Here is a 13,165-nt window from a genome sequence, read left to right as displayed (position 1 = left end):
GGGAGAGCAAAATACTGACTCTCCAGTCCAATAATCTGACACTCATCTGAGCACAGGGGCATCCAGTCGTGAGCTGCCTTGGTCACAAGAGTGCCCTGGCCATAGATAGACCCAAAGTTTCCTAGTGTCATCAGAAGATTCTGACTGAGAAACACTACACAGCATATGCTGCATTTGAAACATTTGATTGAAGTCCAGCCTTCGATCAATGGGCATTTTCTAGTGACACTTTCTATTTTCTGAGAAAATTCTTAGGCAGCCTTAGCTGTCAACATATCTAAAGTGTGATACAGCCCTCTGATACCTGACATATATGTACCTCAGCACATCAATTTTTGCATTTTCTTGCAGCCTGGGGAGCAAGCTGATTTCCTAAGCTACTTGTCAATATATCTCACATGCAAGGAGCAAGAGGCTTTCTTGAAGTATTTCATGAACTCAACTTCCAGATACCTCTCTGACAATGCCATAAGCCTATGGGCTCAGTCAAATCAGCTAATGCTCCCCCTTGAGAACACAAGACTTGCAAACACATTTGACTATTTGAATCATGGGCCAATGATTATAGGCTTCTTATCTCAGGATTCAGTTTGAATAGTCATTTAAATTGACATAAAGAAGCCATTTCTAGGTTTGGTCTGTTACTAGTAGGCCAGTACCATCTTAAAGTGGAAATTCAAAAGGCTGTGGCTATATTCTGAATATAAAAAGTAAGTCCTTTCACTGATCTCATACTTCAGCTAGGTGAAATTGCAGATTTTCATCTTAATTCCTGCCTTTTCAGTTTTTGTCTTGACAAGAAAAAAAAATAGACAGCTATACATGACATAAGCAACAAGTAAGCAAAATTAAAGAAATCAAGAAAAAAGGTGTGTTCAGATATAATACACAACCACATGTACTATGATCATTTTCATCTGATGAAAATGCATCATGTTTCCAATAGAACATGCAGCACACACATAAAATTTACATCCTGTTTTTATGCAGGCTTGGCACAATTTGTTGAAACCCCAGTCATCTTTCAGGGCCCTACAACTGTTTGCAAGCTGCTTCACTGAGGAACAGCATTTAGAAACAGCTCGTGGGAGTGGGGGACCTGCTAACAACTAACAAAATAATAATCTCCTCATGAAGTTCAGTGTGGGGAGACCTATAAACTGAGGATGGATGCAGAAATAAATTTGCTCCATAGATGGTGTCAGGGAAAGGACGTGACAAGGCGAGGCTGGCAGCTGAGCCGACAAGCACCACTTGGAAGGACTCTAGTTATCTCCAAGCAGGTGCTGCCAAAGGCTTTTTTGTTTCAGTAGAGTCCCATGTGGCATTGTTTGCTGATAGGCAGGAGCTCTCATGGTTATCCTCAACTGGTGCCTGGGAGCTCTTCTGCCTCCCTGGCGTGTCGCTCGCTAACACCCCTCCGTCCCTCGCTCCCCTACGCACGGCGATGGAACCAACCTGAGAGGCTGCCACTCCTTTCGGAGCTGTTGTGGGAGCTGGTGGTGCTGAAATCCTGTGACTGGTTGTGTGGCAATCTATTAGCCAGTCCCTCAGCCACCCGGTAGTCAGGGATGTAAAGCAAGGCTAAGGGTTAAACGGCAGAGGTCACAGTGGCATCGTGGGATTAGTCGACAGCACAAGCACATGCGACACATGCAGTTAGCAAATCAGGGGCAGATGGGGTGGCAGGTTTTAACTTGGCAATTTTTAAAGGTACACCTTTAAAAAGGTGTACACCTACCCTAGCCTAATGGAAGGCAGGTGGCTTGGTGATTAGCACAGGACAAAGAGGATTAAAAGCACAGTGTATTTTGTGATCAGGTGAGGCTCAGCATGCATGCATAGTGTGCAAGCATTAGTTCAGGTCAACACGAACAGTGTCTCACAGAGCTAAAACGAATTTTCTAATTCATGCACAGATGATACAGTACACAAAGCCAAGGGCTCTGGAAAATAAGAGCTGTAATTACCATTGTTGCCTTTGCCTTGGTCTGGGAGAGAGTAACCAAAACCCATGAGGTCATTTTTTTGCTGAATTGAGCTTTTCCACTGCGGATCTGGTAAATCGACAGCCAGCTCGTGGATGCTGTTGGAATGCAGGATCTGTGTGGTGGCATATGGTGTAGCCTGCGTTATTTGGCTGGAGCTGTTGTAGCTGGTTTTGGTGGTGAAGTCGATGCTGCTGTAAATGGCCCCATCAGAAAGCATGGTAGCAGTTTTATCTCCTTGCCCTGGCACTGGTGGCAGCACATCTGTGGAATGAAACAAATCATTGATGCACAGGAAGCCTGAAAGTACCAAGGTTTAAGCTGAGAAAAAAGCGTGCCATTTTGCACGTTTGCATTTCGGCGGAGACAGGTCCATGAGCCAACGAAGGGAAGATGATGTACAACCATCGCCAAGCTATCAGCAGCTGTGACAGGCCTACCGCTTGTCCTTCACGTCTCACTGCCTAAAACCATCTTTTTTTTTTTTTTTCCCTCGTACCTTCAACTGTGAAAGTGAAGTTTGGAATATTTCTTGACTGAAGAATGTTTTCAATTGTTCACTCTATGTCAGAACCAATGAAACTGTCTGGGCTTCACGGAAATGATGAAAGGAGAGAATTTATAAATCACAGAGGGAACCTGACCAACAAGTATGTAGAAAAACTCTCAAAATAATTTTTTAAGGTCATCACCTGGATTTTCTTAAAGCTTTTTGCATCAGCTTATCTAATTTTCCTTTTGACATTACCCAGTACATTTCTTCTTTTCAACAAAAGAAAAACCTGAAAAAAAAAAAAGTTGTTCCTGATACGTGAAAGAAAATCCAATATTCTGAAGGGATTTAGGTGACCAGTCCCTCAAAATGGTGAAGCGATGTTGATAATGCAGAACAACTTGTTCAAAAACTCTAGTACATTTACCTGAAAATCATTACAGCATATTTAACTAAATATCTGCTGAATTTTCTCCATATTTTGACTCTTATCCCACACTGCAATTTGTATCTTTAATCAGTTAGATTGGCAGTCTCTCTCCTTACTAAACACTGAAGTGACCTTTGGTGGTGGAATACTAGATCTAGAAACTGAGACGAGTGAAGTGTGAAGAATCTAATGATGACTGACATGATGTCTCAAGGAGAACCGCAGCTCAGCAGATAACTCTCCTTCCTGCTCTCTCAGAGGTCAATGTATCAAATGGTACTATTTTTACAATTTATTTAGACTCTGAAAAGTTGAATCAATTCCAGAATGCACTTCTTCAGAAAAATCCTTAATTTATATGCCATTTTCTTTCTACAGCCAGATGGCAGATACAGGTTCCAACTGTTAGATAATACTTGAGATAATGCATGCTCCTATAGTGAGGACATTCAGATGCCACTCTAGGGATCACAGCCATTTTTATGTACCTTAAACCCCAGAAAGAAAAGATGATTCTTGCACCTAGTCAAGGGTTTAAGCTCAGATCCAAACTCAGATGTGGGTTTTTGTACAACCTCAGGGAATACATTTTTTTCTCTCACTGTCTCAAAGACTTATCCAGCAATGAGATGTAACACCATGGTCTCCTCACACTGCTTTAGTATTTTTTGTTTGCTTATGTTGGTTTTTATGTGGTTTAGTTTTGTGGGTTTTTTGTTTTGTTTTTTTTTCCCTGGGATGAACATTTAGATCACAGAACTATTTTCTTTTGCAGTCAGGTGTGCCACAGTGAGCATTTCAACATGGGCCCTAATAACATCTTCAGTCTCAGGGCAGCAACATAATATTAACAATAAATATAGCAATAGCAAATGCGCAGCAGAGACACTGCACAAAGAGAGATTAAATTTGGGTTTATCAGCATGATCTGGTTTTGCATACAGCAGGGAAATGGGCACAATCAAGTATTTAAAAGATCTTAATTGTATTAACTCAAATCTGCAGATAAATTGCAAGTGCAAAAAAATTACAATTAATGCAGACTACAGCCCATATTTCAAAATCATGTTGTTACTATCTGCACATATGCAATGTACTTTCCAGGGGCAGTACACAAACAAAAATGCATCTATGTGCAAATACAGCATGAGATGTGAGAGACAAGTGCAGCCCTATCTTTCTTGCATTTCATCCACAATACGAACATTTCTCCTTTCCACAATCCGTTCCGTCGAAGTATAATGGCTTGGAGTTTAGTAAATAAATTCTGTTGTTGATGTATAAAGTGAAGCAAATCCAGCTCAACCTGTCTGTGTTGGATGTGAAGACTCAAGGAAGTAAAAACTAGCAAAATGCTCATCTCTGAAGCACTCAGACATACATCTGTCTTTTAGAACATATTTCTGGCAGCCAAAGAGGTATCATCTCTATACAGTCAGATTAAAATGGAGAACTATTCATGTGCACACACTTGAAAGGGAAGTTGCATAGCTGCCCACCAGCCAAGCAAAGCACTTTCAGTCATTCTTACTGATAAGCTGAGGTTCTCCAGACATACTGGGAATTTTCAGTACAAGCACAGATTACTTTTTTGACCTCAGTGAGATGCATATATTTAAGCACTCAAAGAGCTATTAAGTGGAGATTTTACAAAGTGCCATAGTCATGCAGTAGAAGTCAAGTGTGATTTTCCCAGCAAGTTGTCATAGCAAAACCACCACACTGTACATTTCAGACCGAAGATGAAGATGCATTTCCTACTGGAAACTTTCCCCAAAACTCTCCAAAATCCAACTTTTGTTTGTAACTCTTGAGATAAATGAAATAGTGCTGAAATACTTCAGCAGGGAAGCTCTTTCTTGCTGCCTTGGAGAGGCAATACTATTTTGTGGCCTTACATGACTCCAAGCTTGACCTGTGCTTCCCACTCACAGCCTTGCTCTCAAATGCCTATCTAGGACAGTGGATCTCACTCTTCATGGAAATTTTAGGACTGCCTGCCTCAGCTTCTGAGTTTCCAGGGTGGCTGATGCCAACCCATTCTTTTTAAAATTCTTATAGAACTTTTATATTATCACAGACCTTTTAACCAGTGAAAGAGGCCCAAGTTCTATGTTTATAGTTAATATTCCATCTCTACATGTTAAAATACTTCTAATCCATCTTTAATGCAGAAACATCTGATCTCAGCTTCTGAAAAAGATTGGGATAAGTGATCCAAAACCACCCAGCATAAAAGTTTTAGCTCAACTGTAAAGATCATGGGTGGAATTAAGCTGCCGAATTTCAAAATGTAACTTTTCTCTCTCTTTTGCATGAATTTGGACCTATGCCTCATGCATATTGACGCCAAAAATTTTTGAAAAATGCTTCCAATTCTAGTCATGTAGAGCCAAATGCTAAAAGGAAATGGTAATTTTTCTGTATTATGTGAGCTTAAGAAAAGATGGAAATGTACTGAAGGGTTTTATTTTCAATATATTCATAACAAAGAAGCTGGCAGAAATTCAGTTGCCTTGTAAATATTATCAAAAGTTTTGCTTACTTTTAAATATTTTTGACAAGAACTTTATAACATTTTTATACAGGATATAAATCTAATGTGTTTTGTTGTAATTTTAAGTCACAGTAGTCAAACCACAGGCAAGAGACTTTTCATGGGAATGTATAACCAGTATGAGGGATGGTCTTCAGAAGCAGATTCTGGTACAGTCCAAAACTGAATTATTTTTGTATTTATCAGTTTGATGGATCTACAGATTTTTCTTGCATTTTAATGCATTTTTGATGTATAGGTTGTCTTAATTTTTGTTTATCTGTTTATGTCTTAAAAACATTTATATACTCATTTACGTTAGGAAGTCTTCTCCTGACCAACATACAGAATTACCTTTGTTACCACAGAAACCAAGGAAGTAACAGGGTTATGTAACTATTACTATGACTTTTAAAAATCTCAATCCTACATCTTAAAATTCCCATTTGAGTTAAATGTTTGAAAGGAAATAACCCCACTAAAGATTCGTCATTGTAACAACACATCTTTACCTCATTCCCCCAAAGGTGCTCTCTCAAATCAAAATGTAAACAAACCCCTGAAAGATCTAAATAATTCCCTTTTATGTATTGTTTCCTCCAATGAAAAAGAAAATTGCTTAAGACCTTTGAGGTTTTCTTCACAGATTATGGCTGGGATTGAGAGCAGGCCCTCAGCAGGAAGAGGAGGGGTAAAATGACAGCAACAAAGTTCCCGTGGTCTTCTGCTGAAGGAACATCTTTCCTGCATCTGCAGAGCTCTCTTCTGCTCTTATGGACATCCTCCATCCCTGGCTATAGTGCCCTGCATGGCACATTGCTCATCTCCACACAAAAGGGAATGAGGTTGAGACACAAATACATTTCTCTTGACATCATAAGCAGACCCTGTCTCACCACTGCAGGGCAAATTACAAACTAGACCTACATTTTAAAGAAGAAGAGATAAAGCAAAAGGAACATTTTGAAGTCAATTTTCAAACAAATCTAGAAAGAAAGAAACACATAGAAGGAACTATAATTATAAAAATATAATACAGTATTCATCATAGATGTTAACTAATGGAAGCCTAGTTTATAATAATGGGTGACTTAATAAAAGGAAACCTACCTCCACGACCAAAATTCCCAAGATCATTGGGTCCACTGGTGCTGTTATTCACTGGCAGACTTGTGGCAGGCCAAGAGTCTGCAAGCCAAGGATAACTGGGGTCACTGGCATTCAACAGACCTGGTCGACTGAAGCAGAATAAGAAAAAGAGATATACACAATATATATATATATATATATAAAATTACAGTATCTGTGAGATAAGTAGTGAGGGAAGAGGGCATATTACTGTCCGTCTAACACCATAGGTAACTAACAGTTTAGGAGCCTTTATTTCAAATTGCAATTGTAGAGCCTTTGATGATTTAAAGACCTTGAGCAGTTAATTAAGGTTATATACAAATCAACTTTGTCAGTAGAAGTGGGACTAGGCATCCGTGGTGACTCTGCCAGAATCCAAATGAACTCCGTTGTCTGTGTGAAACAGGAGTTAGGCAGCACCATCACGGGATCCTACGCCAGGGCTGAATGATAAATTACCACCTCAAGGGAGCCATCACTCAAACTGATTGCTCCGTATCAGCCATTTCCAGGACTTTGGGCTACTATTTCTTCCTTCCCTTGCATCCCAAATGCATGCCTGTCATCTACAGGCTGGTAACTCTTTCTTTGAGCATTCTTGGATGGTTTAGAGGCAGACAGGTTTGAGGAGGATTAATGGAAAGTCCACAGCTATCACTGTGTGCCACTACAGCATGGCTTTTATATCCCTGTAATTCCCAGCTTTGAGAGCAGTCTTAAACAGGGAGCATGGTGAAAGAGAAGGCACACCCGGACCATAAGGCACCATGTCTCTCTCACCCCAGGATAAACAGAAATTTAGTAAGGCAGGTGGATTGTTTGTATTTGTGTTCAGCAGGGGAAACAAATCATTTGCTACAGACACCCTTTTTTCCCCAGTGAAAACAAAAAGCCATCCGCAGTTCTGCAGTTTTCCTGGGTTATTAAAGCACTCGTGAAGTTGGAGCAACATCTCCGATCATTGAACATTATAGACCCCTGCCTGGAACAATCCCTAAGAGAAACATCGGTTTCTATGGAAACGGCAATAAGACGACCCAGCCGCATTCTTGCCACATCTACTCGCTCTCATTAGGCCTAATCTCTTTTTGCTAAAATATTGATTAAACAGGAGATTGGAAGTTATTACCAGGGCCTAATTACAATCTCCATATTGGCAAAGGGAAAATAGATGAGGATATATGGGCCCGTTATCAGCTTTTATCAATTTCAATTGAGTAGCCAAAGTTGTGGAATCCAGTCCTATCAATCTACAGCCTATTCATCATCCATGAATCATTTATTTTGTGATCGATTAAGTGTAATTGTTCACTCACAGCAATTTAGGGAGAGCCAATAAGGAGTCTTAAACAACAGCAACTTCATTTGCTAATGTCTAATTAATGCAATAAACATCCCAGTAACAAATGAACACATTCTTTGTGATATTTACTACTCATTTCTTCCAGGACATCTGGGAGATATGAAACATCTGGGCTTGCTTCTTCCAAAGTGCACAACAGATAGGTCATTAAACCTTGTGGTAAGCTACTTAACTCCTCCTAGCGCTATCAGTCTTCCCAATGATGGGATATAACCCGAGTGCATCACCTATAGAATTTTTTTCAGATCCCTTATTTTAAAAATAAAAACAGTGGAAAGACCTTTATACAAAGAAACATACCTTCCATTGCTCATTAGTCCTCCATCTCCTCTTTGGAAGGTGACTGTGTTTTGGTTGGAAAGAACAAAACAAACGTACACACACACGCACACACATATAAGACAGGAAAAAATCAATTAGTAATAATTAAAAGTAACAATTCAAACTGCTCCGTGTCCGAGGTCGGAGGTCTCTTGGTATCACCCCATAATAAAGTAAAGAAATGACAAGAAGAGGCTCAAGCACATTGGGGCTACAGTTCATTTAGGATTTCACTGCACATTACTGATTGACACCACATTACTGATTGCTCTGCACCTTGCAAGGCAAAGCAGCCACCTGGGCAAAAGGCCTGAATTCACCACAGGCCCCTTCATATGACTTTGCATTGCAAGTCTGAGCCATGTGATGAAATTGTTTTCTTGGCATGCTTCCGCTTCAGTACATAATGACATTGCACCAGTGAGTAAGTAACATCATGTCGTAATGCAGTAAAATATAATGTCACCACACAGATATGTCATTTCCCAGGACAAACACAAAGAGGTGGCAGCTCTATTACAGCTGAAGGGATGGAAAAAACCATCCAGCTGCACCTCTTCCATTAGATGTACAGTTTAAGAACTAGGACCATTACGCACACATAAATGCATACATGCCAGTGTCACCCAGAAAAAAAGTGTTTCCAGTCTTCCATCCATGGGGGATGGATGGATGCATCCATGGACATAATCAGAGGGAGACAATTGTTTTTATGTCTCCATTCATGGGTGTTTGACAAAAATCATCTTCTCCCTTATCTATCTCATTAACAGGATTACATTTCAGGGCAATATAGGTAAAACCACATTACTGGTGAGATGCTAATTGACAACATTTGATGATCTTTTCAGAAACACTGAAAAAATATTTTGAATCAAGGCCAACAGACCACTCTGGTTCTCAGTGGCAATATCCCATTATTTATTGTCAGGCATAGATAAGGCAGACTATTAAATTATACCAATGTCCTGGATACCTGCACCCTTACAGGCCTCTGACTGGATGAGGGCTTGAATTTCAGTGGGGAATGGAAGAGTTTGTAACCAGCTTAATTTAAAACAGACCATCATTTGGAAATACTATTTACCTTTGTAAGACAGGTGCTCCCATCATTAAATTATAGCTCCCAGAGTATTTGCAAGATTTTCCAAGTATTAGTCCAAACTACACTAACTCAGGATTAGGTGTTCTAATATACACTATTCTAATCAGACAAAATTACTACAGCCAATAGAAATTCTGTATTCATTAAAAAAAATCAGCAATGACATAAAGCCACTGGGACAACTCTTCCGATACCTTATAGAATCCTTGTTACTTTATTAACTCCTATTAATTTCACAGTGTAGATTCAGCAAAGGGGACAAAACTGGCCCCTCTGGAAGCTCTGCTGGAAGAATAGTAGGGTGATTAATTACCCTTCACTGCACAGCAGACTAATACCAATATCAGAAAATCACTGCAGTCATATGTCACATCAAAATGGTTAATAGCTGAATTTTGAAAGGGTGTAATCAAACCAATTAATGAAAAGAAAATCAAAATGCAAGTATGGAAAGTACTAAATAAAGGTCTCCTTTGAAAAACAAGACATGGTAAAACATTGTGGATAATTAATTTTAGAGGAAATGCTGCTTTCATTCACGTGGTATCTAACAGGCTGTCAAATGACTACCACTCACTGCTTAAAAGTGAATTATCTGAAGTGCTGTGCATATCATACGTGATTGCACAACGATGTGGGTACTGCCTGGCTTTGTTTCCAAGTATCTTGGTACATTAGATGCTGTTTCCTTTCTCCTCCTCTCCTCCAAATTTAATACTTGATTTCTCCAACTTTCTGCATTTGTCAAAGTGACAAGAAATAAAGAAAACGAGAAACAAAGGCTTGTTTGATAAGAACCTTTATAAATAAGGTTTACAGATCTAAGGAAATTGCAGTAAAACATTTTCTGAAAACTGCTTGGAGTAATGCTCTTGTTTAGACTGTCATCTAGTTGAAATTATTTTGAGGTAATTTTGTTGCCATTTGTATACCATGTACAGGTGTGTGAGCTTTTAAATGTGCATTTACACAAAGGAAAAAAAAAACCAACAAAAACCAACAATAGTTGTGGTCTACAAAATATTTATATCCCTTTATAAAGCAAAGCTAAAATCAAGTAGCTAGCAGGAGATTTCAGCAATGTTTGCCTGACACATTTTATTTTCTGTGTAGGCAGGTATGGAAAAAGTCCCAGGCATGCCATGAGAACTCCATCAAGAAGAAACCTCTTTGCTAGAGCCATAATTGCTGCAGGTTGGCTGAGGCATTGGAGATAGTAAAAAAAAAACAAAACAAGGATCACAGAATTTGCTCCTTTTTTCTTCAGTGTTTCTTCGTGGTAGGAACTGTTTCCTGTTTTGGTTTATTCTATTTCCTGTGTTAAATTATCTTACACCGTCCCAATATACACATCACCTTAAGAAGAAAGGTTCAGCTTACAGTGACATTGTTTTTCCTAGGGAAGACTGAGTCTGGTTTATGTGATTTTCATGGAGCTAGGAAGGAAAACAGGTTTTATTTGTTTACCCTTCACCCTGTACACCAAAGTATGCATGGTTATAGTCTCAATGAGAAAATAAACCAGAAAGCATTTTATTTATTTAATGTGTTTCGTGTAAAAGGCTTTGGAATATCAACTGAGCTCGCCAAAATTCCTCTTGAAGTGTGGCCATGTCACTGGGATGCTGCAAAAACTCCCCATATTCCTGATGCCATCCACAAATTGGCTACCTGAGGCTGCAGAGAGAAGGTGCCTTTCTTTCAGCTTTAATGTTGTGAAAGGCAAGACAGTTAACAACAGAAGATATGGTCAGGCTGCCAAAAAAAGCACTATGTTTATCATTCCTGCCATACATTTTGTCAGCGTTTTTTCCTGCAGTTTGATTTCTGCAATTACAAAACAAGTCTAAATGCCTGAATAGGAGCATACTTAATGCAATCCAAGCTTGTAGATGTCACTGTAAAAATAAAACACACAGACAGCTGGCTTTATTCATCCTGTCTCCATTTCAAAAAGCAGCAGAGCAATTTCAAGGGGCAATATAAGAGGAGGAAGGGAAGGTTGTCCCTACCACTGACCCACCCATCTTCCTTGCTTTTTATCACCAAGGAAGCAAAAAAGCTCTTTCAGCAGTCTTTGCATCTGATACATGTTCTTAGAAAGGCTGAAGACCTGCAGGGATGAGATTGGTTTTCAAAAGAAGATGAAAAAATAACCTCTGCATAGAGAGATTTTGAAGGAATCCCCACCAGCTTATCCTTCAAGGACTGCAAAAATGCAGAAATATAATCCAAAGTGCATTTTAAATGCATAAATATTTCAGGAAATTATATTGTGTATATTTGTATGAAAACCAGCATATTTTAAGGAGCTTTTCACCTGCTTTTTATTAAATATATAAGGAGGTACCAAAACCATTTACTAATATTATCTGACAAGGTTAAACTTAATCTTCATGCCTGCTAGAACTGGAAAAATATGAATGTATAGTAAGTCGAGATTCTGAGGCAAGGAAGCTTTAGAAAGCTTTAGAAAGCTTTCTGTATGCCTATCTCTAGTAGGCCACATTTTCCTACTGCAAATGAAAACTTTAATGTTGCCAGCCAAGTCTCATTCCTTTTACTGATAAGCTGTTCCTCAAATATGAATGTAGATTAATCCTCTTTTAATAAGCATTAACTCAGAACAGATAATCAGCACATAAAAATTCCATCAAATCTTCTGTCTACCTTTGGATGATTCTGTCATATAGTTTATCCTCATTTAACAGTTTCAGAAGTTGAACATAAAATGTGTAACATTCCATTATTCTCTATTTTTAATTTGTTTTCTGTTTACTGGGTTTCATAAAATCTTTATAATCCCAAGGAGCACTAGTCACTAAACAAGCTTAACCTACTCATAAGTTAAAATACATATTTACTTTTTTTGCATGACTGATGGTGTAGACACTTGAAAACACCTGAATATTCTGGCAAGTGGGTACTGGCACAACAAGTTTGAGGCCACAGGAAAGATAAACAGATGAATGAAATTTTTCTTTTCTTTCCCTACAAATGGTTTCCATGCCTTTTCACAGAAATCTGAAAAAATAATTTCAACTTTCAGTATAAATTAAATTGATTCTGTTCTGTTACTGCAATTCAATATTGAAATAATCCATCTGCTATACAGTAAGTGGTCAGATATCTCTTTTGTGCCCTGTATCTTTGTATGAAGCCTATGGTGCATGTTTATATCCAGGCAATCTCAGTAAAGGATAAGCCCAAAAGTACAAAAAAAAACCCCACCACCAAGCCAAAAAAAAAAAAAAAAAAAAACAAGCCAAACCAAACCAAACCAAAAATCAAAAATACAAAAAAACCCCAAACCAACCAACCAACCAACACAATCAAAAAGTCCCCCATCCAAACAGTGCAGCAGTACTTTAGCTTCCACACAAACTCACATAAGTGAGAATAATCCATCCTGTATATTACAGGAGAGATGGTTAGAAAGAGACAACAGCTGTGTTTAGTGTCCCTGTGCCAGATTTGGTTTTGCTGAGAGTATGTCATGGTCACAAAAATGTATAGTCTTTGTACAGCTGCAGATGATGACAACTACTACTTACCAACAGTAATCTAACAAACATATTAGCTAAATTTTATGTTTTGTAATTATATATAATTATATCTTATTATATATCTTATTAATATATCTAATATTACTGAGAATCAAGGCCTGGTGAGTCATGGTGGAAAGGGAAGTGGAAGAACAATGATGTTCAGAATTGTGGCTCAGCAACTGCTGGAGTCAGTTCAACTGATAATAACTGAAAAGATTTAGCTGTGATTATCAGTGTCACTTTATTTGTG

At 38.6% G+C, this 13,165-nt stretch overlaps 1 protein-coding gene across 6 annotated transcripts in view; it reads right to left on the bottom strand.

Annotated features, from left to right (window-relative positions):
- ROBO2 (roundabout guidance receptor 2) overlaps nt 1-13,165 on the bottom strand; it is a 417,898-nt gene that overhangs the window by 41,759 nt on the left and 362,974 nt on the right. For all 6 annotated transcript variants that reach the window (XM_088051137.1, XM_088051139.1, XM_088051141.1 and 3 more), the window contains 3 exons: nt 8,242-8,284; nt 6,558-6,685; nt 1,971-2,252 (listed from right to left, as the gene is read on the bottom strand). In XM_088051137.1, the coding sequence (XP_087907263.1) occupies nt 1,971-2,252; nt 6,558-6,685; nt 8,242-8,284 (453 nt within the window). The remainder of the gene's footprint in view (nt 1-1,970; nt 2,253-6,557; nt 6,686-8,241; nt 8,285-13,165) is intronic.

Source organism: Pseudopodoces humilis, chromosome 2, assembly GCF_049639895.1.
Source record: "Pseudopodoces humilis isolate 2021_Gansu_Grassland_sample_001 chromosome 2, ASM4963989v1, whole genome shotgun sequence".
Lineage (NCBI taxonomy): Eukaryota > Metazoa > Chordata > Aves > Passeriformes > Paridae > Pseudopodoces > Pseudopodoces humilis.
The sequence above is the reverse complement of the archived record's forward strand: the minus strand, read 5'-3'. Positions and strand labels throughout refer to the sequence as shown.